Genomic DNA, 24,820 nt, shown 5'->3' with positions numbered 1-24,820 from the left:
ACCTTCACTCCTATAATTTTTCATTGACACAAAGGATTTTTCTTCTGTAAATATCGATGCAAAGTAGCTGTTGAGTTCATCAGCAACTTCAGCTGTGGTATCTAATACTTCCACCGTCCATTGCATAAGGGTCCGATTGGTTTTTCCTTTTCTTCTTTGCATTTATTTATGTGAAGAATTCCTTTCCCCACTCTTTGCCAGCGATTTCTCATAATCTGCCTTTGCCAGCCTAACCTTTTCTGTGGCACTATTACAGATCAATTTGTAGCTGTTATAGGTTTCAGTACTTTTTATTCCCTTGTAACTTTTCCATGCTGTGTTTTTCTGCTCAAGTAATCTTGGCAACTTCCTTATTCATCCAACTTGGAATCTTCCTCATGGAGTATTTTTTTAATGGTATTTAAGCAATCAAAGCTTCTGTGACTGCTTTAAAGGTATACCATAATTCAGTTGTATTTGATCTCTGTGAAATATCTACCCAGTTAATAGAAACCATGTAGCACCTTAAGGTATTGTAATTTCTTTTTCTGAAATTATAACCCAGTCTTTTGCTACTGCTACCTCTCTCTTCATTGTCCACCATAGAACTCCGTGATCACTTCCTGCTACTGGTTCCTGTACTGTCAGCCCTATTATGTCATCTGGTTCATGGGTGATGATGAGGTCTAGAATTGGTGTACATTCAAGTATACATGCACATGTCTGACTCTTAGTTACTCTAATACAGCCCATATATTTACTTGTTTCATGATGACTCCCAGCAGTCCTTGAAATCCTCAGCACCTTTCTTTCAAGGCTGCTGCTCATTCCAGTGAGCGAGCTGTGCAAGAATCACTTTAAGAATTAGCATTAGCAAAGGCACATGATGCAAGAAAGCAAGTTTATATAGCATCAGCCAAAAAAAAAAAAAGAAAAAAAAAAAAACCCACCCTTATTTCACCCATCTACTTGCTCCAAATGTTTCTCAAGTTCTGCCTTGAATCTATTTAAGCTATCAACTTCTGCAATGACAGATGGAAGTTTGTTCCACCAACCAACCACCCACTGGCTAAAGGCAAACTTCTGCACATCTATCCTACAACCGTCTTTCCTCAATTTGAATTCATGCCCTCTCAGGTGATTATTCTGAGCAAGAGGAAGAATCCCATCAGCATTGAGCATGCTCAAAACATTCAAGGCTTTATACACCTCAATCAGATAACCTTGCAGGTGCCTAGTCTCCATACACTGTAATTTGCAAAACTTAAGTCTTTCTTTGTAAGAGCAACCCTTTGTCCCATTCACTAATCTTGTTGCCCTTCTCTATACTCGTTCCAACAGCTCTACATCCTTCTTAAAATGAGGCCTCCAGACCTGTATACAGTACTCAAAGTGTGGCCTGACCATTGCCTTATACAAGGGGATAATCACCTCCTTATCCATGTCTCTGATATCCCAACAATATCTGCCTTTGCTGTCTTGACTAGCACTTCAAGCTCATCGAATTTATTAACTATACTCCTAGCATTGGTGTACATGCAAGTATACATGTACCTGTTTATACTCTTAGTTACACAAGTAAATACACAGCCCCTGTATTTACTTGTTCTACTATGACTCCCAGCAGTCCTGGAAATTCCCATTGCCTTGCTTTCCAGGCTGCTGCTCAATTTCATTTCAATAGAAGTAGTGCAAGAATCATTTTTACCTCTTCCAGCAGCTACTGTTAATCTATTAGTTCATGTACCCCCCCAAGCTAGCAGTTTTCAGACCCACCTAACTCTGCCTCGATAGCATCAGCAAATATTCTTGCACCCTTTCTATTTAAGTGTATCCCATCCCTGTAGAAGCAGTCTCTCCTGTTAACAAGCACAGACTAGGCTGAGAAAAATTCTACCCTTTGAGCCTTGCACAATCTCTCCAGGGCCAAATTGATCGACAAGGCTCTCATCATATACTCCCTCCTATCATGTCTGGGCAGAATTGCAGACGCTTTCAAATTCAACCCTAACTCACGGTTTTTTTTCAGCATTGTCTTGTACTTGTTAAGTAATTCTGCTGGTGTCCTACTCTTAATATCATTAGCGCCAACGTGTACAACAATATCACCCTTTGTGCTCTTAAAGGATGATACTCTACAACGTTATCAATCTTTGCCCCTGGCAGACATACTCTGGTCCTGTTCCATCTATCCTTTTTGCACAATATGTTCCTCATTTCCCTGACATAGAGTCACCTACAACAACTAGTTCCTTTGGGACCAGCACATTCTGCCTTGGGGGTTGCCACTGTTTTGCATGATGTTCAAGTGCAAGCTCTGGCATTGATGTGGGCAGCTGAGAACTTAATGGGCCCCTCAATTTAAATCCTTCGAGGGCATCTACCCTTTCCTTCAAGCTCTTATATAAGCCGATAACAATGCTGAGTTGGCATCTGATTTCCTTTCACTCCTTACATCGCGTGCACACGAAGACATTCCCCTTGGCAATATCATGTCCCGTTCCTGATTGCTACAAAAACATCAAACAAGCAGTGCATTTCAATAGACTGTGATTCAGAGGACAACTGCCCCCCTCAGTTCTCCCCTGAGCCACAGCACTTCCACTAGTTTGAGTCTTTTTCTTTGCTGCTCTGGTCTGAGTCATGATTTCTATTCAAGTTCAATAAAATTCCAATACAAAATATAAACCTAAATCTATATCCCAATGCAGTTATAACACTATATATATGTATTTCGGTATCGAATATTATCTCTGAGTTACATTATATGACTTTCTTATCCCCTGTCAACTTATTGTATTAATTTATGATGTTACGTTTGTAATAACTAGACTGCTATATTTATTTAGTTAAAAAAGTAAAATTCAATTGACAATGAAATTCAATAAGATTAATAAATTTTACTGATTAATTGATACTACTATACTTGCTATCTAGTTTTCCATTAAACCTTACACTAGCACACGTATCTTATAACAATGGCGGCAAGTTACGAACGGTTAATCTACGGACACGAGGTATTATTTACTTTCCAAATCGTGCTATCTAAATTTGAAATAAACCACGGAGCTTGACTAGGTCTATAAGGTACTTATAGAAAATAATTTAATCTAACAATTAAGTCAATAAAGCGGCTAAGTATAATTAAAAACTTTTCGTTTGCGGGAGCTGCAAAACCTGCAAAACCTGTTCATTTTAGTGGATTTGATACCCTTACCGATACTAAGTAATAACCTACAAAACCTCTATCTAAATTCAATTTAAACTAAAGTGTTTTTACTAGGAATATAAAGCAACTCTAAAAAATAAATTAATATTCCAATTTAAGTCAATAAAAAAGCAAGAACTTCCCTATTTGCTGCATCCATAAAAACTTCGCCTGTTCACATGTACTCTCGCACCCACTCAGCTCTGCTTGCAGCTGTTGTTAATCTTTTAGTCTGTGTATCTCTCCAAGCAAGCTGTGTTCTGACCCACCGAACACTGCATTAATAGCATCAGCAAATATTCTTGCACCCTGTCTATTTAAGTGTATCTCATCCCTGTAGAAGCCATCTCTCATGTTAACCTCTTTATGGATTATCCCGAGATATCTCGTTTTTAATTTTAAAAGTTATTTGGAACTACACGAAATATCTCGGGATACAATAATACCCCAAGCAAACAATAATACCGCCAAATTTTGGATTGAAACATTTTCTCGGACATTTATCTGGCTAATTTTGCATTAGCCAGATAACTTCTGAGATTTCTCGGGATTTTCTTACGCCTGGCAGCAGATGACTGGCTTTCATTTTATTTATATTTACATATTGTACTGCAATGTCAGAACAGTAGCGCCCGTTCCTATGTGCTGCCAGTAAGCAAAATAAAATTTGTTGTCCAAAATGTTCAATACTGATAAGCGTTAACCAATTAGAAAATAATATTGAAAATATTTTGGCACCTTTTTGAACTGCTGCCTATAAACGACGCTTACCTTGCCTATCCACTTGCAGTGGCTGTGTGTCAAAATGTAGTTAGTTGACGATTATTGCTTGTAGTGGGAGGTTACTGCTTGTGCGTTGCACTTGATTTTTTAAATTTATTTATATTAATAAATATAAATAAATTTTATATTTATTTAATTTATAAATAAATATAAAATTTATTTATAAATTAAATTAATTTATTTATTGAGTAGTGAAGAATGGTTTTCTGTTCCTTTCTTTTAGCTCAAGCTCTTATTTATTAAAAAAATCTGTATAATTTGCACAAATTTTGGCATACACGAGCTAACTCGGGATAGCCCAAATGGGTTAATTACTCCCATGTATTTTCTACTAAAAAATTTATAAAAAAACCAAAAACTATACAGTGAGTATTCGCATGATGCATACTTTTAATCTGTAAAATAAAAAAAGTCGATCCGTTATGGCACATTTTCAGGAAAAAAATATTCCAGGATGGGGTTAACAAGCACAAGAAATATCAATTTTTCTATTCCAAGAAAAATTCTACCCCATAATCCTTGCACAGTCCAAGGCTGAATTGATTGACAAGGCTCTCATCATATACTCCCTCCTATCATGTCTTGGCAGAATAGCAGACATTTTCAAATTGAACCCTAACTTTCGACTTTTTTTCAACATTGCCCCGTACTTCTTAAATATGTCTGCAGATCTCCTACTCTTAATGTCATTAGTGCCAACATATACAACAATATCACCTTTTGTGCCCTTAAAAGACATCTGCTCTACAACATCCATTTTTGCCCCTGGTAGATATTCCCTGGTCCTGTTCTGCCTATCCTTTTTGCGCAATATATTTTCTGTTTCCTCGACAATACAGTCACTGACAACTGGCTCCTGTGGGACCAATGCATTCCACCTTGTGAGGTTGCTGTTGTGTTGCTTGATGTTCACTTGCAATCTCTGGCATCGATGTGGGCAGCTGAGAGCTTGATGGGTTCCCCAATAATTTAATTCCTACAAGGGCATCCACCCCATAACAATGCTGAGTTCACACCTAATATCCTCACACTCCTTACGTTGAGCATCCAAAAAAGACATTCCTCTTGGCAATATCATGTCCCATTCCTGATAACTCTGCAAACATCAAATAAGCCATACATTTCATAAGGCCATGATTTGGAGAACTAATGCCCCCTCAGTTCTCCCCCAGAGGAATGGCACTCCCACTAGCTTCAGCCCTTTGCTTAGTTGCTCTGGTATGAGGCATGATTTTCATTCACATTCAGTATAATTAAAAATCTACACTATACAAATATATCTAATGCAGTAATACACTATGCACCAATTATGCTGTGAGTTTACATTATTAATTGTGTATAATTAAAATTCGAACGTTCTTATAGGTACACCAGTTATGCAGCAATAATGCATCTATGCTACCAAGTTTGCATTAAATGTATTAGGCTGTTTGTTTGTTATTTGGTTTTTAGGAGCATTAGCAACTAAGGCCATATTGCTCTGGGGATATGCGGTGGTTATTCCCTGAACTTTCCGCATCCTCCATATTTGGTGGTCATGGGCTCGAACGCCAGTCTTATCAAGAAGCGTGTGTTACGCACTGCTGCTCCTGCCCACCTGGCTATGGAGGTGCCGTATTGGGCTGTACTGTTACACTTGAAAGTTATAAGTTAATTATAATATATAACAAAAAATTATCCAACTAATGCCAACCTAAGTGAATCAAACTTTAGAGCTATTTATCACAATTAAAAATTTGAATTCCCCCACCACTCACTCTCTAACAATGGCAGCAAGATTCGAATAATACAAAGGTTCTATGTATATTAAGTAGTAACCTACAACATCTGTAGCTAAATTAAAAAATAAAATAATGAGCATGAACTAGGACTATAAAGCTACTTATAGAGTATTAATACTTTATAGAGTTGTTGTTATGTTGTTATTTGGTTTTTAGGAGCATTAGCAACTAAGGCCATATTGCTCCCAGAATATGCGGTGGTCATTCCCTGACCTTTCCACATCCTCCATATTTGGTGGTGATGGGCTCAAACCCCGGTCTAATCAAGAAGCGTGTGCTACGCACTGCTGCTCCTTCCCACCTGGCTATGGAGGCACCCACTTATAGAGTAATTATAAGTATAAACTACTTATAGAGTAATTATCATATTTAATATGATAATTAGGTCATTAAAATGGCAAAATTCTTCAAAAACATATCCGTTTCTTGGAGCTGAAAATTCTTTAGCACATGGATACTCTTATCCCCAGTTCAATGAATCAGTTTGACATGAAATTTTTCCATGTAGTGTAAACAAGTAACTAGGAAGGCATATGGTGGCTTGTCTATGATTTATAGGGCCTTTGCTACTAGGGAGAAAGGTATCATTATCCTTCTTTACAAGGTGATGGTTAGATTACATTTGGAATATTGTATTCAGATCCAGAGATCTCATCTAAAAAATAAGAGATAAAATACAGAAATTTTGGAAAGGGTTCAGAGAAGGACAACCAGGTTGATGATGAGTGCAAAGCAATGTGCACGTGAAAAATGCTAGAATGCGTGGATTGCAAAGTTTGACTAGACATCTCGGGGAAGATCTGATTGTGGTTTATAATGCACTGAAGGGATTGAATAAAATGAATGTGGAAGTTCTGTTCTCCCTCATAGGTAAGACACAAACTAGGCACACAAATATAAAAATCACAGAGAATAACAGAAGATTGGAGCTCACAGCAGAATTGGATTACCTTGTGGGAATGGGAACAGTATGAATATTCTTTTTTATTTTAATTATTATTATTTTATTTATTTTTGGTTGATTCAGAAAAAGTTCACTTACTTGCATTATTTGGCCTTATGAATACTAAATACACTTCAGACTGGAATATGGAGGAAGTGGAATGTAGTTTCTCACCTGTGAAAAAGAAAACATTTGATTTTGTTTAGTAGTATAATGTTGATTAATGTAAACTTGGTTTCATTTGTGAACTATCCCATGACTCTCTTTAGACATTGAAGACTGGTTAATCAAAAACATCAAATTGGTTTGTGCTTCTGATGAATGAGTCAGTGGGTTATGCCAAATGTGTTTTATGGATTCTGATGGTTAATGATATGAAAGAGGTGATGCTGCTACATTGAAAATTGCATCTCAAACAACTAGTTTTGAAATATTCAGTGTAATGAATGGATATGTTGAAAGTAAATCTATGGTTTGAATAAACTGTGTTAGCATTATTAGTCAAATGATGCAAAAAAAAAAAAAAAAGAAAACTTATGAACCATTAGCCAAAAAAAAAAAAAAAACATTTTCCATATCACCTGTCCATCCCCTCCAACAGTTTATGTAATTCTTCCTTGAATTTATTCAAACTACCTACCACTGTAACACCAGATGGAACTGGACAGTAATAAAGGAACTGGATGCAAAAAATATTTTTTGCATCCAGTTCCTTTATCACTGTGCCATAGTATTGAATCAGATTGGTCAAACAAGACCACCCCTTAAGAAATCCATGCTGTATAACTACATTCCTGTCCAGATGATCCTGCTTGCTTTATCATTTTAACTGGTGACTTTATAGGTTTACAGGTCTGTAATTACTAACTCCACCCTCTGATCCCCATTGTGATTTGGGGATACATTCACACATCTCTAGTTTAGGTTGTAACAGCTGCCATATCATGGTTAGCTGCTCTGCAGATGAAAATTGGATCCAGTTAACAGCAATTCAGCAGGTAACTCTAGTTGAACAAGCCATAAATTTGATGCCTATAACTTACTTCAGATGGAGTATGTTATTCTCTGAAGATGAAAATTGGATCTATTTAACAGCAGTTCAGGAGGTAACTGTAGTTGAACAAGCCATAAGTTTGATACCTATGACTTACTTCAGATGGAGTATGTTATAGGCATGAAATTTATGGTTTTTACATATGTATAGACATCATACTTATGGCTTGTTACATATGTTTAGACATCATACTTATGGCTTGTTACTTATGTTTAGATTTCACTTGTGGCTTGTTACTTGTTACTTAGACATTAAACTTATGGCATGTTATTTATAATATCCTTCTACTCTCATTTTTAGTGTTTTTGTTTTTCCCTCTGCCATACCAAACTGATAAGTTTAAGTCATACCAAACTGATTCTACTTTGTGTTGGCCACCAACATCAACTAGGTGCACTGCACTACCTTAAATTCTATGTTCTTCTCAATGAAGAGCATAACTCTTCCACCTTTCCCATCCATTCTGTCTGTCCTTTCTGTAGTCCCTCACTCTCCCCCCACCAAAAATCTTTCATCTGGTGGACCCTATCAGATGAAAGGTTACACCACACTTTACACTGTTCTTATCATTCTCCTCTCTGGAGGTTCAGCTCCCTCCACAGAGGTGCCCTTTTGTTCCCCACTCTTCAAATTCCTGGTGGAAGTTTCCCTACCATCCACCCCTTTTGCCTTCAACTATACTCTGCACCTACACTGTCGCTCCCTGCACTCCTTTCCAACAAAAACTTCACCTTTTTTTCAGGTCTGTTCCCTGAAAAAAAGTGAAATTTTTGTTGTGAATATGCTGTTTTATTTAAAGTGTTTGCCGCTGCCTAGACTCGAGTTTCAACCCTGTTTAGAGTCTCATTGGTGAGCAGATAGGCAGTGTGAAAACCACCTTAACCCATCGATGAGAAGTATCCATAATATATTTCATGCAAAAGGGTGCCCAAAAATTAAATTAAGTAAATTAAGCGATTTGTGAATGCCAGTGTTATGAACTTAGTTTACTCAATTCTGCATAAGAAAAACAGTTTTGATCCCCATGTATAGTAATGTTTTTTTAGCACTTGCAGTTCTGGCTTTCACAGCCCCTTAATTTAATAAGGAAGCAATATCTAAAGAAAAGAGTTTATCACATCACAATTTTTAACTTTAATGCCATAATAGCATCAAGGACTGAGCTGTTTTTGATAGCATAATTAGAAACAGCGTGGTACAGACTTATAATCCAGTATACAAAGAAAGCCAGTGGTGATAATATGAAATTCTAATATTGAGATGATTGGTCTAATTGGGTATCTCAGTTTATCACACATAACCTGTAATCAGTCACACAGGGCCTGACAGGTGATCTTCAAAAATATGTGTTATTGCATTAATTATTAATTAATGATTAAACATCTTATGTTTTTTTTACCTTCCTAACTACAACAAAACTTTTATTTCAGATGTTTTGGAAGTGATATATCATTGTTTACTTGGAATTAAAAATACAAAGAACCTGCCAAGTTGTGCACAACTACAAGCATTTACTGTTTGTGTGTTTCACTTCAATGGTCTGGGTTTGCTTTCAGCATCTTATAAAAGACATCTTGTTGTCCACATGTAATTTCAAATACACATTGCTCACACATGTAGTTTGAAATTGGCATGCCAGCTGAGATGTAGTAGAGGTATCTGCTGTGAAAGTAGTTCTCTTTCTTTTATGTTTAATTGTTCTACGAAATGTTTTTTGTTTTGATTATTATTATTATTAAATTTTTTTAATGTATATATATATATATATTTTTTTTTTTTGGTTAGTGACAGACAATTGCCTTTACTGACAGTGTGTATTTTGGGAATTTTCTGATTTGCAGTTTTATGTCTTTTTTTTTTTTTTTTTTAGGTTTACAGCTGTTGTTTTGCTGTAGACTGAATGCCATATTTAATTTTTTTTTTCATTGTTTTTAGGTTTATGTTATGCAGAATTTGGAGCTAAAGTGCCAAAAGCTGGTTCTGCATATGTATATAGCTATGTAACTGTGGGTGAACTAATGGCCTTTATTATTGGCTGGAATTTGATCTTGGAATATGTGATTGGTAAGTTTTACTCTGATATGATAGTTAAAGGGCATTATTATGCAGGTTATAAATATAAAATTGTATATGACACCAGTATGTTGCATGGTGTATATAGTCAGTTTTATTTAAATTTTAAAGTTTTTATCATTTTTCATTTAATTAGCCACTGAGGAATGAAATAAATATAGGAATGTGTATGGCTCTATGTTTCACAAGAATGCAGGGAACTGTTGTTTCTACTTTAAATATGAGCATGGAAGCAGCAAACCCATTTTTTAATTTTTTTTTTATTTTTTTGAGATATAAGACAAGACATTGAGTTTTTAAAAGGATTGAAGCCGTTAAGTTTTTTCCTCAGTGGAAATGAGTTTAATGTCTGTTACCAGACAGATATTGAAATACTGATCAGTTGAATATGTGTTATCAGACAGATATTCAAAAAGTTCTAGTTGTTTGTAAAATATACAATTTGTCAAATTGGAAGGTAAAATTCATTGTAAAATGCAATATATTGGCAAAACTATGGAAAAATTTCCAGTCAATAGGAATCCTGTTCATAGATAAAATAAGTAAATAAATTTTCCATTTATATTCTGGACAACCACATGTTTAGAGCAGTTTACAAGATAGAGAATATAAGACACCATATTTAGCTTTTACGTGACTTAGTATTAATAGTACAAATAATGCAACAAAACAAGCATATATAGCATCAGCCAAAAAAAAAAAAAAAAAAAAAAAGCCAACACTTCCCATATCACCTGTCCAATCCTTCTAACAGTTTGTCTAGTTCTTCCTTGAATTTATTCAAACTACCCACCTCTACAACACCAGATGCGAGTTTGTTCCAACAGTCAACCAACCACTCATTGGCTGAAGGCATATTTCCACACAACTACCCTGCAACTATCCTTTCTCAGTTTGAATTTATGTCCCCTTGTGTGTAGTCTGAGCAAGAAGAAAGATTCTATCAGTGCTTACTCAATCCATTCAAAGCTCCTCACAGGTGCCTAGTCTTCAGGCTGCAGTTTGCAGACCTGAGGCTTTTCCTGGTAAGAGTACCCTTTTGTTCCTCTGACACTAATCTCACTGCTCTTCTCTGCACCAATTCCAACAGATCCAGATCCTTACTAAAATGAGGCCTTGAGACCTGTATGCTGTATGCAAGATGTGGCCTGACCGTTGCAGTATATAATCACATCCTTATTATCCCTGCTGGAAAAATTTCTGTATGTCATTGAAAAAACCCCATGATTGGTTTTCATGAGGGGGTTTTTCTGTATATCATTGACAAAATCCCATGAGGTATATCATTGGAAAAACCCTTCCTGGCATCCTGTCTGCACTGCTCAGAGAACTTCATATATGACTGTACAGTTACCCAAGGTCTTTTTCATTTTCTACTAGCCTGAGTGTAGTACCTCAGAGTTGGTACATTAATCTGGAAATACTGCTACTCATATGTGCAGTACCTTACATTTGTCAGTGTGAAACTTCAATTGCCATTTCTCCGTAGCATATTTCTTCAATAACCCATCTGCCTAATTTTTCTAGATCTTGTTACAGTAGCATGCCTCAATTGCTGCCATTAACCACACATCCAACCATTGTATCATCTGCAGTCTTAGACACAGCCTGATACCATCATCAGTTTCATTAATAAATATATAAAACAACAATGGGCTCAGTACTGAACCCTAGGGAACCCAACTAATAACATTAATCCAGAAAGAGTAGTAATCATTGATAACCACATTCTGTATACTCTCACTCAGCCATCTCTTTATCCATAGCAGTAACTTGCCCTTAATGCCATGCTGCTGCAATTACTGTTGCATCAAAAAAAGTAATGATTAGTTTATTTACAAATTCTTTTAAAATTGATTTTATGCAATTTTTTAAAATTTTAATTTGATTTTCAACAGTGATTTTACTCTGTCATTGGGAATAATTTCAAAAAAAGAATATATTAATATTTTAAAGCATTTATGTACAAAGATTTCTTTTTAAAAAATTTCAAAAATTCTGGAGAAAATTCACTCCACAGTGCACACCACTACAAGGGACCCATACATCTGCAGCAAACTCATTCCTGAAAGGGTTAAACTTCCGGTCTCTATCCAAAAGAGCAGTCAGGGTAATTAATGATTTGGCTCTTACAACGAGTGATGGGCATAATCACATGATTAATAATTGATTATTTCAATAATTGAAATAATCTGTTATATGCAGATTAATCTATTATGAAATCTACAACAACAGTTTGCAGTAATAAATTATGTGCAGAGTAGTTGATTATGAACTCAACAACAATTGTGACTGAACATCTGTACATATATATACACAGTGCTCCAATTAAATAATCAGACTGCGTGTGCTCTGCATTTAGTATTAACATAAGAGGCCAAAATAATACATGATTAGATCCTCTAGAGTGTGCTCTTTCCAACGAGTGCAAGTTGAAATTTGTCCGGTTACTAGTTCGTGATTTATGACGGAAAGAGTAATAGTAGTTTTGTGCATGTTATCAGAAAATTGAAAATGGAGCAAAGAGCAGTTATCAAATTTTATTTTAAATTGGGAAAAAGTGCTTTTGATCTTTAAAAAAAGTTTATGCTGATGAATGTTTGTCTCGACCAAGATTGTTTGAATGGTTTTCTCGTTTTTATAAAGGACGTGAGTCATTAGAGGATGATCCCCAACCTGGCTGACCAATCTCTGTTCGAACACCGGAGATTGTCACAAAGGTTAGAAAAATTGTGACTGACGACAGATCAATTTCAATGAGGTTGCTTGCTGAGATGATCGGTAGCAATAAGGAATCTGTACGAGAAATTCTAAAAGAACATCTGGGTAAGAGAAAAAATTGTTCCCATTTTGTACCGCATTCGTTGTGTTTCGAGCAACAAGAAAAGAGAGTCGAGTGTTTTTGGCAAAAAAATCAATTCCAGTCATTGAACACCCCTCATTTCTGGATGTGGCTCTTGCAGATTACTTTTTGTTTCCCAAAATGAAAACAGTCATGAAAGAACGCAATACAGGACAATAGAAGACATCCAGGATGCAGTGACCTACCAGCTGAAAGCGGTACCAGGAGAGGAGTTCCAGAAGTGTTTTCAAAACTTATATACAAGATGTAAACAGTGTATGCACATCGGAGGTGATTACCTCGAAAATATATAACCTTACTTTGCCATTACTGTTATTCTTTTTTTTTGTAGTAGCTTTTTTTTTTGTTTGTTAGTTGTTGGCGCATCGGCTTCTGTGGCCATAATGCACCTCCCAAAGTTTTTGCATTTTGTACTCTGATCCAAGCCCGAGGCAAGATTCGAACCCGCAACCTTTGGGTTGCCAGGCAGGCACTTTACCCACCCAGCTAGCCCGGTCGGCCCTTGTAGTATCATCAGTCTCATTATTTAATTGGCACACTGTGTACAGGTAGTTCTCGACTTTACGAATTAATTCGTTCCTAGGATGCGCTCGTAAAGTGAAAACTCGTAAAGTGGAAATTTATTTCCCATAGACATAAGGTTAAAAATAGGGATTACGTTCTCAACAATGAAATTAGTTAGCTAATTAGTTTATGTTTAAACAATGATTGATTTATCAAAAGAAATGAAAACGTAGCATGTAAAAGCAAGCAAATTATAATAATATAGAAATTATTTATGACTTACAAATGTTAAAGAATGTTTATTTTTCATCATCATCTTTTTTTTTGGAACAGTCTTCCTTCTTATGTATTTCCCGAAAATTACAGGTAGCTCTCGATTTACGTTAGGTTAGGTTCCTGGAGAGAACAGTCGCAAATGGAACCCTTTATATAATGGAGTCAATCGGAAATCAGAGGATTAGGTTCTGGGCACCAAAAATTTTACCTACCACTTTGCATCGATTGTTTTATTTTATTAGCATTCTTCATAGTTGTAGTAATAGTCAATGGAGCATATTCATAGCCCTACACACATTAGGGCGGCTTTCATCAGATTCTATCCTTCGAATATTGCACAAGGATTCAATTAACTACTTTTACCAGACATGCCATGTCTTTATTCTATTAAATTGAATGCTTCACCACATGGACCTTTACTACCCACATCCACGAGTGGTTACTTTAAGGGCGGGAATCTTTCTTATCTCTGACACGAATGCGCTAATTGCTGATTGGCTCAGATTGTACTAAATCACGTGAACAGTGCACGATACATAGCACAGTATGATGCTGATAAATTTTGTCTGACGATATTAAACTTTCAATTTATAAAAAAAATTAGCATTAGCATTAGCAAAGGCACATGATGCAAGAAAGCAAGCTTATATAGCATCAGCCAAAAAAAAAAAAAAAAAAAAAAAAAACCCCTTATTTCATCCATCCACTCGCTCCAAATGTTTGTCAAAGTTCTGCCTTGAATCTTTTTAAGCTGTCAAATTCTACAACGACAGATGGAGGTTTGTTCCACCAATCAACCACCCGCTGGCTAAAGACAAACTTCCGCACATCTATCCTACAACCGTCTTTCCTAAATTTGAATTTATGCCCTCTCAGGCAATTACTCTGAGCAAGAGGAAGAATCCCATCCACATTGAGCATGCTCAAACCATTCAAGGCTTTATACACCTCAATCAGATCACCTTGCAGGTGCCTAGTCTCCAGACACTGTAATTTGCAAAACTTAAGCCTTTCTTTGTAAGAGCACCCCTTTGTTCCATTCACCAGTCTTGTTGCCCTTCTCTGTACTCGTTCCAGCATATCTACATCCTTCTTGAAATGAGGCCTCCAGACCTGTATACAGTACTCTAGGTGTGGCCTGACCATTGCCTTATACAAGGGAATAATAACCTCCTTATCCCTGCTAGAAAAATTCCTGTATATCATTGACAAGACACCATGAGCTACTCTTGCAGACCATCTGCACTGTCAGAAAACTTCATATCTGTCTGCACAATTACCCCCAGGTCCTTTTCATTCTCTACCACTGTCAGTGTGGTACCACAGAGTTTATACACTACTCTGGGATTACTGCTTTCCATATGTAGTACTTTACATTTATCAATGATAAACTTCATTTGCCACCTCTCAGCCCATCTGCTCAACTTTTCTAGATCCTGTTGCAGCAGCGTACTGTCATTAGTGTCCTTAACAACCTTGCCAATATTCGTATCGTCTGCAAACTTAGACATTAAGCCTGATATACCATCATCAATATCATTTATAAATATAGAAAACAACAATGGACCCAACACTGAACCCTGAGGAACTCCAATAATAACATTAGTCCACGAAGAGCAGTGTCCATTGATTACCACTCTGTCTTCTCCCACTCACCATCCCTTTATTCATAGCAGCAATTTGCCTCCAATGCCACACTGCTCCAATTTTTGCAGCAGTCTTCCATGTGCAACAGTATCAAAGGCTTTTCCAAGATCCAAATATATGATATCAGAGTTATTCTTTGCATCCAGTTCCTTCATGACTACATCATAGTATCCAGTCAAATTAGTCAGACAAGGCTTCCCCTTAACAAACTCATGCTGTGTTCGAGTTATAATTGCAAAAATAAATAAATAAAAGTAAAAAATGGCATTGTAGTTAATGAATGCACTATTGCGAATCGGCGCAAATCAGACCAATGCAAAACGAGGGCTACGTGTACAATGTAGGTAAATTTGTGCTCAATGTCAACCAGTGTCTCTGCCTTCTCAGCTGTCAGCTCATACGTATGATACTGGAATCCTATCGATTCTAATGCCCTTCATATTTTGGAATACTACAAAAAGTAGTTTATTTTAAAATACCTAAAGTACACAGTGTTGTTCATGCTAGTTCAATATTTTGATATTTCATTCATAATATTCCATTCATTCTTGATTTATTCTGAACTGAGACAGTGAGATTTTGGAAGTTAATTAATACTTAAGTGTCTGTACATTTACCGTTCGTAACTTGCCACCATTGTTACATGATACAATGTTATATCCCGAACTAGATAGAGTTAGCTTAGTATATTATAGTATATAATATTATCAATTAATCAGTAATATTTATTAATCTTGTTGAACTTTATTGTCAATTAAATTGTACATTTTAACTAAATACATATAACCACTTAGATTTTACAAACATAACATAATTAATTAATACATAACTTGATACGGAAGTTATATAAAGAAACTCGAAGATAATACTTGATACTGAAAAAAAATATATAGATATATAGTGTTACAACTGCGTTGGGATACAATTTTAGGGTTATAATTTTGTACTGAAATTTCAATTTTATTGAAATTGAATCGAAATCATGACTCAGACCACAGCAGCAAAGCAAAAGGCTCAAGCTAAATGGAGTGCTGTGGCTCAGGGGAGAACTGAGGGGTTCAGTTGCCCTCTGAATCACTGCCTTTTAAAATACACTGCTTGCTTGATGTTTGTGGAGCAATCAGGTACAGGACATGATATTGCCAAGAGGGATGTCTTTGTGTGTGCGGAATGCAAGGAGTGTATCGAAATCAGGCAACAACTCAGCATTCTTATGGGCCTATATGAGAGCTTGAAGGACAGGGTGGATGCCCTCGAAGGAACTAAATTGAGGGGGCCCATCAAGCTTTCAGCTGCCCACATCAACGCCAGAGCTTGCACTTGGTCATCGCGCAACACAGCGGCAACCCCCAAGGCAGAATGCGCTGGTCCCAAAGGAACTAGTAGTTGTTGGTGACTCTATTGTCAGGGAAACGGGGAACATGCTAGGTAAAAAGGATAGGTGGAACAGGACCAGGGTATGTCTGCCAGGGGCAAAGGTTGATGACGTAGAGCAGATATCATCTTTTAAGGGCACAAAAGGTGATATAGTTGTACACGTTGGCACTAATGATATCAAGAGTAGGGGACCGGCAGAATTGCTTAACAAGTACAGGTCACTGTTGAAAAAAAGCCGTGAAATAGGGTTGAATTTGAAAGTCTGCAATTCTGCCCAGACACGATAGGAGGGAGTATACGATGAGAGCCTTGTCAATCAATTCGGCCCTGGAAAGATTGTGCAAGGTTCAAGGGGTGAAATTTTTTCAGCCTGGACTGTACTTGTTAACAGGAGAGATTGCTTCTACAGGGATGGGATACACTTAAATAGAAAGGGTGCAAGAATATTTGCTGATGCTATCGAGGCAGTGTTAGGTGGGTCAGAAAACTGCTAGCTTGGGGGGGGGAGACAAAGACGAATAGATTAACTGTAGCCACTGGCAGAGGTGAAAGAGATTCTTGCACTGCTTCTATTGGAATGAGCAGAAGCCTGAAAAACAAGATGCAGGATATTTCAGAGACTGCTGGGAGTCATTGCAGTACAAGTAAACACATGGGTTGTGTTATGGTAGCTAAGAATAGAAATAGGCGCATGTATACTTGCGTGTACACCAATGCTGGGAGTTTAGTAAATAAATTTGATGAATTTGAGGTATTGCTCAAAACATCAAAGGCAGATATTGTTGGGATATCAGAGATGTGGTGTCACACAGATATAAGGAATGCAGAACTGGAATTTGGGGAGTACAATGTCTACAGAAAGGATAGACTGGATAGGAAGGGAGGAGGGGTTATGCTATTAGTTAAGAAATACATAAAATCCAAGGAAGTGAAGCCAGTGGACATCACCGGACAGTGCAATGTCGAGTCAGTTTGGTGTGACATAAGCATTGGGAGATCAAAATTAAGAGTAGGAGTGTGCTATAGGCCTAATGACTCTGATGAGTATAATAAGAAACTGTACAGGGAAATAGAGTGGGCAAGTAAATCAGAGAGTCTTATAATGGGAGATTTTAATTTCCCAGATATTGACTGGAATTTGGGGTGGTCACTCACACACTAGCAAGGCTTTTGTGGATTTATTGGATGATTGTTTTCTACATCAGTGTGTTTGGGAGGCAACCAGAGGGAGGAATACTCTTGATTTGATTATCAGCAGATATTCTTCATGCATTAAGAATCTGCAGATAAATGAACCACTAGGTGGCAGTGATCACAGTGTGCTGAAGTGGGATTTACTCAAAGAGGTAACTACCATTAGGGGTAAAGGGAAGGGTTATTGCTTTCGTAAAGGCGACTACGATGGACTGAGACAGTATTTAAATTCTATACAGTGGGACCAACTGATGATGTTACCAACAGCAAATGCAAAATGGGAAGCATTCAAAGAACTTATCTTGGAAGCTACTAGGCTTTACATACCAACCAAGAAATATTGTTCAAGGTTTAGGCCTAAATGGATGTCAGATGAACTGATGAGGCATATGGCAGAGAAGGAAACATGCATGGGATACATACAAATTAACACATGACAGAGAAGCCTATGATAGATACAAGTTGATCTGTAACCAAGTTACAAAGGAGGTTAGGCAGGCGAAGGCAGATTATGAGAAATCTTTGGCAAGGGATGCAAAGAAAAACAGCAAAGAGTTCTTTACTTATGTAAACTCTAGAAGGAAGGGGATGAATCAGATTGGTCCACTTGATATCGATGGGTCAACTGTTGATGATCCTGCTCAGGTAGCTAACAAACTAAATGAATATTTTGCATCGACATTCACACATGAGGAGTTATTTAGCGAGGGGAAAGCCAGAGGTGTATTCAACTCTAGCAGTAAGCTAGAGAATCTTGTAATAACTGAGAGTAAAGTGGAGGAGAAATTGATGAAGATAAACACAAGAAAGGCACCCGGGGTGGATGGGATCTATCCAGTTATATTAAAGGAGGCAGCAAAGGAAGTAAGCAAACCCTTAGCCATAATTATGAGAGCTTCCTTGGACTCAGGGGAAGTACCCACAGACTGGAGATGTGCAAATGTCACCCCAATTCACAAAGGAGGATCAAAGGCTGACACAAGTAATTATAGACCTGTGAGTTTAACTTCTGTTCCAGGAATATTAATGAAGGCACTAGTTAAAGAAGCACTGCAGGATCATTTAGGCAAGACTTCAGTTATAGCTTGGACACAGCATGGTTTTGTTAACGGGAAGTTTTGCCTGACCAATTTGATTGAATACTATGATGCAGTCACAAAGGAGCTGGATGCAGGGAATAACTTTGATATTATACACTTGGATCTTAGAAAGGCTTTTGATACTGTTGCACATGGAAGAGTGCCAAACAAATTGGAGCAGTGTAGCACTGGAGGCAAATTGCGGCTCTGGATAAAGAGATGATTGAATGGGAGAAGACAGAGAGTGCTAATCAATGGACGCTGCTCATCATGGACTAATGTTATTAGTGGAGTTCCTCAGGCTTCAGTGTTGGGTCCATTATTGTTTTCTGTATTTATAAGTGATATTGATGATGGTACATCAAGCTTAATGTCCAAGTTTGCAGACGATACGAATGTTGGCAGGGTTGTTAAGGACACTAATGACAGTACGCTGCTGCAACAGGATCTAGAAAAGTTGAGCAGATGGGCTGAGAGGTGGCAAATGAAGTTTAAACTTGACAAATGTAAAGTACTACGTATGGGAAGCAGCAACTCCAGAGTGACGTATCAACTGTGGTACTACACTGACAGTGGTAGAGAATGAAAAGGACCTGGGGGTAATTGTACAGGCAGATATGAAGTTTTCTGAGCAGTGTATATGGTCTGCAAGAGTACCTCATAGTGTCTTGTCAATGATATACAGGAATTTTTCTAGCAGGAATAAAGAGGTGATTATCCCCTTGTATAAGGCAATGGTCAGGCCACACCTTGACTACTGTATACAGGTCTGGAGGCGTCAATTTAAGAAGGATGTAGAGCTGTTGGAACGAGTACAGAGAAGGGCACCAAGATTAGTGAATGGAACAAAGGGTTGTTCTAAAGGGGTGTCTGGGTACGAGGTTATCCTGTGCGGACGAAGCTCCTTGAAGCTCTTGGAACAGAGAAGTTTTTCCTGATTTATTTTCTGATTTATTAGCTTAAATTGTCATATTAACTTATTTTCTAGAGTAGCTTTATATTCCTAGTTACGATACCTAATTTAAAGTTTAACTTAGACAGAGATTTTGTAGGTATTACTTAGTATCGGTAACGGTATCAAATCCACGTGTTACAAATTGAACGAGAAGTCTTTTTTTTAACCAAATTTAGTCGATTTATTAACCAATTGTTATATCAAATTATCTTCTATAAGTAGATTATAGACCTAGTGAGGATCCTTAGTTTATTCTAAATTGAGATAGCGAGATTTGGAAGCTAATCAATACTTACGAGTCCGTAGAAGTACCGTTCGAGAATTCCCGCCATTTTTACACGATAGCATAAGCTTAGTGTAGTATAGTGCCAATATAATACAATTAAATTGACAATATAATATAATATTGTCAATTAATCAGTAAATCTATTAATCTTGATAAACTTTATTGTCGATTAAATTGTATTTTTAACTCTATATATTTATAACGACTTAATCGTAACAAATAATTAATACATAACTATAGTGGTACACGTGATACGGAAGTTGTATAAAGGGAACTCGTAGAAAACACTAGATACCGAAAAAAAATAATAAAAATAAAAAATAACATAACTGTTTTTGGATATAACTTAAGAATTTAATTTTTGTTTTGAAATTTTATTGAATTAAATCGGAATCATGACTCTGACCAGAGCAGCAAAGCAAAAGGCTCAAGCTAATGGGAGTGCTGTGGTTCAGGGGAGAACTGAGGGGGGGCAGTTGCCCTCTGAATCACAGTCTTTTAAAATGCACTGTTTGCTTGATGTTTGCGGAGCAGTCGGGTACGGGACATGATGCTGCCAAGGGGGATGTCTTTGTGTGTGCCCGATGTAAGGAGTGCAAGGAAATCAGGCGACAACTCGGCGTTGTTATGGGCCTTTATGAGAGCTTGAAGGACAGGGTGGATGCCCTCGAAGGAAATAAATTGAGGGCCCATCAAGCTCTCAGCTGCCCACATCAACGCCAGAGCTTGCACTTGGTCATCAGGCAACACAGAGGCAGCCCCCTAGGCAGAATGCGCTGGTCCCACAGGAACTAGTAGTTGTTGGTGACTCTATTGTCAGGGAAACGGGGAACATGCTTTGTAAAAAGGATAGGTGGAATAGGACCAGGGTATGTCTGCCAGGGGCAAAGGTTGATGACGTTGTAGAGCGGATATCATCTTTTAAGGGCACAAAAGGTGATATAGTTGTACACGTTGGCACTAATGATATTAAGAGTAGGAGACCGGCGGAATTACTTAGCAAGTACAGGTCACTGTTGAAAAAAAGCCGTGAATTAGGGTTAAATTTGAAAGTGTCTGCAATTCTGCCCAGACACGATAGGAGGGAGTATATGATGAGAGCCTTGTCGATCAATTCGGCCCTGGAGGGATTGTGCAAGGCTCAAGGGGTAGAATTTTTTTCAGCCTGGACTGTACTTGTTAACAGGAGAGATTGCTTCTACAGGGATGGGATACACTTAAATAGAAAGGGTGCAAGAATTTTTGCTGATGCTGTCGAGGCAGTGTTAGGTGGGTCGGAAAACTGCTAGTTGGGGGGGATACAAGGACTAATAGATTAACAGTAGCCACTGGCAGAGGTGGAAGTGATTCTTGCACTGCTTCAATTGAAATGAGCAGAAGCCTGAAAAACAAGATTCAGGATATTTCAGAGACTGCTGGGAGTCAGTGCGGTACAAGTAAACACATGGGTTGTGTTAGGGTAGCTAAGAATAGAAACAGGTGCATGTATACCTGCGTGTACACCAATGCTAGGAGTTTGGTAAATAAATTTGATGAATTTGAGGTATTGCTCAAAACATCAAAGGCAGATATTGTTGGGATATCAGAGACGTGGTGTCACACAGATATAAGTAATGCGGAACTGGAATTTGGGGAATACAATGTGTATAGAAAGGATAGACAGGACAGGAGGGGAGGAGGGGTTATGCTATTAGTTAAGAAATACATAAAGTCCAAGGAAGTGAAGCCAGTCGACATCGATGGACAGGGCAGTGTCGAGTCAGTTTGGTGTGACATAAGCATAGGGGAATCAAAATTGCGAGTAGGAGTGTGCTATAGGCCTAATGACTCTGATGAGTATAATAAGATATTGTACAGGGAAATAGAGTGGGCCAGTAAATCAGAGAGTCTTATAATGGGAGATTTTAATTTCCCAGATATTGACTGGAATTTGTGGGTTGGTCACTCGCACACTAGCAAGGCTGTGGATTTATTGGATGAATGTTTTCTACATCAGCATGTTCGTGAGGCAACAAGAGGGAGCAATACTCGTGATCTGATTATCAGTAGTGATTCTTCATGCATTAAGAATCTGCAGATAAATGAACCACTAGGTGGCAGTGATCACAGTGTGTTGAAGTGGGATTTACTCAAGGAGGTAACTACCATCAGAGGTAAAAGGAAGGGTTTTTGTTTTCGTAAAGGCGACTATGATGGTCTGAGACAGTATTTAAATTCTATACAGTGGGACGAACTGATGATGTTACCAACAGCAAACTCAAAATGGGAAGCATTCAAGGAACTAATCTTGGAGGCTACCAGGCTTTACATACCAACTAAGAAATATTGTTCAAGGTTTAGGCCTAAATGGTTGTCAGATGAACTAATGAGACAGGTGGCAGAGAAGAAAAATGCATGGGATACATACAAATTAATGGGTGACATGGAAGCCTATGATAGATATAAGTTGGTCTGTAACCAAGTCACAAAGGAGATTAGGCAGGCAAAGGCAGACTACGAAAAATCCTTGGCAAAGGATGCAAAGAAAAACAGAAAAGAGTTCTTTACATATTTAAACTCAAGAAGGAAAGGGATGAATCAGATTGGTCCACTGGATATTGATGGTTCAACAGTTGAGGATCCTGCTCAGGTGGCTAACAATCTAAACGAGTATTTTGCATCTACATTCACGCATGAGGAGTTATTCAGGAAGGAGAATGATGTAGGTAAAGTAAACATTGGCAGTGAGCTGGATGATTTTGTAATAACTGAGAAGAAAGTGGAGGAGAGATTGTTGAGGATAAACATAAAAAAGGCACCTGGGGTGGATGGGATCTATCCAGTTATATTAAAGGAGGCAGCAAAGGAAGTAAGCAAACCCCTAGCCATAATTATGAGAGCTTCTTTGGACTCAGGGGAGGTACCCATAGACTGGAGATGTGCAAATGTAACCCCAATTCACAAAGGAGGATCAAAGGCTGACACAAGTAATTATAGACCTGTTAGTTTAACTTCTGTTCCAGGTAAATTAATGGAGGCACTGGTTAAAGAAGCACTGCAGGATCATCTAGACAAGAATTCAGTTATAGCTCAGACGCAGCATGGTTTTGTTAAGGGCAGGTCTTGCCTGACCAATTTGATTGGATACTATGATGTAGTCACAAAAGAACTGGATGCAGGGAATAACTTTGATATTATATATTGGGATCTTAGAAAGGCTTTTGATACTGTGGCACATGGAAGACTGCTGCACAAATTGGAGCAGTGTGGCATTGGAGGCAAATTGCTGCTATGGATAAGGGGATGGTTGAGTGGCAGAAGACAGAGAGTGGTAATCAATGGACACTGCTCAACGTGGACTAATGTTATTAGTGGAGTTCCTCAGGGTTCAGTGTTGGGTCCGTTGTTGTTTTCGGTGTTTATGAATGATATTGATGATGGGATATCAAGTTTAATGTCCAAGTTTGCAGATGATACAAAGGTTGGCAGGGTTGTTAAGGACACTACTGACGCTATGCTGCTGCAACAGGATCTGGAAAGGTTGAACAGATGGGCTGAGAGGTGGCAAATGAAGTTTAACATTGACAAATGTAAAGTACTACATATGGGAAACAGTAACCCCAGAGCAATGTATCAACTCTGCGGTACTACACTGACAGTGGTGGAGAATGAAAAGGACCTGGGGGTAATTGTGCAGGCAGATATGAAGTTCTCTGAGCAGTGCAGACGAGCTGCAAGAGTAGCTCATGGTGTCTTGTCAATGATATACAGGAATTTTTCTAGCAGGGATAAGGAGGTGATTATTCCCTTGTATAAGGCAATGGTTAGGCCACATCTTGAGTACTGTATACAGGTCTGGAGGCCTCATTTCAAGAAGGATGTAGAGCTGCTGGAACGGGTACAGAGAAGGGCAACAAGATTAGTGAATGGAACAAAGGGTTGCTCTTACGAAGAAAGGCTTAAGTTTTGCAAATTACAGAGTCTGGAGACTAGGCACCGGCGAGATGATCTGATAGAGGTGTATAAGGCTTTGAATGGTTTGAGCATGCTCAATGCCAATGGGATTCTTCATCTTGCTCAGAATAATCACCTCAGAGGGCATAAATTCAAATTGAGGAAGGACGGATGTCGGATAGATGTGCGGAAATTTGCCTTTGGCCAGCGGGTGGTTGGTTGGTGGAACCGACTTCCATCACTTGTTGTTGAAGTTGATAGCCTAAACAAATTTAAAGCTCAACTGGACAGGTATTTCGAACGAACGGAGGGGTGAAATGGGAGTGGTGTGTGTTTTTTTTTTTTTTTTTTTTGGCTGATGCTGAATAAGCTTGCTTTCTTGCATCATATGCCTCTACTAATGCTAATGCTAACGAAGAAAGGCTTAAATTTTGTAAATTACAGTGTATGGAGACTAGGCACCTGCGAGGTTATCTGATTGAGGTGTATAAAGCCTTGAATGGTTTGAGCATGTTCAATGCTGATGGGATTCTTCCTCTTCCTCAGAATAACCACCTGATAGGGCATAAATTCAAATTGAGGAAAGACAGATGTAGGATAGATGTGCGTAAGTTTGCCTTCAGCCAGCGGGTAGTTTTTTGGTGGAACAGACTTCCATCCTTTGTTGTGGAAGTCGATAGCCTAAATAAATTTAAGGCTGAACTGGACAGGTATTTGGAATGAACGAAGGGGTGAAGTGGACCAATTTTTTTTTTTGGCTGATGCTGAATAAGTTTGCTTTCTTGCATCATATGCCTCTACTAATGCTAATAACAAATTTATAAATGTTAAGACTGTGATCTCTAGTAGGTAACACTGTACAAGCAGTTTTTTTGCAAAATGTAT

At 38.0% G+C, this 24,820-nt stretch overlaps 1 protein-coding gene across 3 annotated transcripts in view; it reads left to right on the top strand.

The window, feature by feature from the left end:
• LOC150076090 (cationic amino acid transporter 2-like) overlaps positions 1-24,820 on the top strand; it is a 259,400-nt gene that overhangs the window by 86,173 nt on the left and 148,407 nt on the right. For all 3 annotated transcript variants that reach the window (XM_090387002.1, XM_090387001.1, XM_090387000.1), the window contains exon 4: positions 9,684-9,812. In XM_090387002.1, the coding sequence (XP_090243128.1) occupies positions 9,684-9,812 (129 nt within the window). The remainder of the gene's footprint in view (positions 1-9,683; positions 9,813-24,820) is intronic.

This window comes from Mastigoproctus giganteus, chromosome 13 (assembly GCF_048544385.1).
Source record: "Mastigoproctus giganteus isolate SK-2022 chromosome 13, ASM4854438v1, whole genome shotgun sequence".
Lineage (NCBI taxonomy): Eukaryota > Metazoa > Arthropoda > Arachnida > Uropygi > Thelyphonidae > Mastigoproctus > Mastigoproctus giganteus.
Note: the sequence above shows the minus strand (reverse complement) of the source record. Positions and strands in the feature narration are given on the sequence as shown.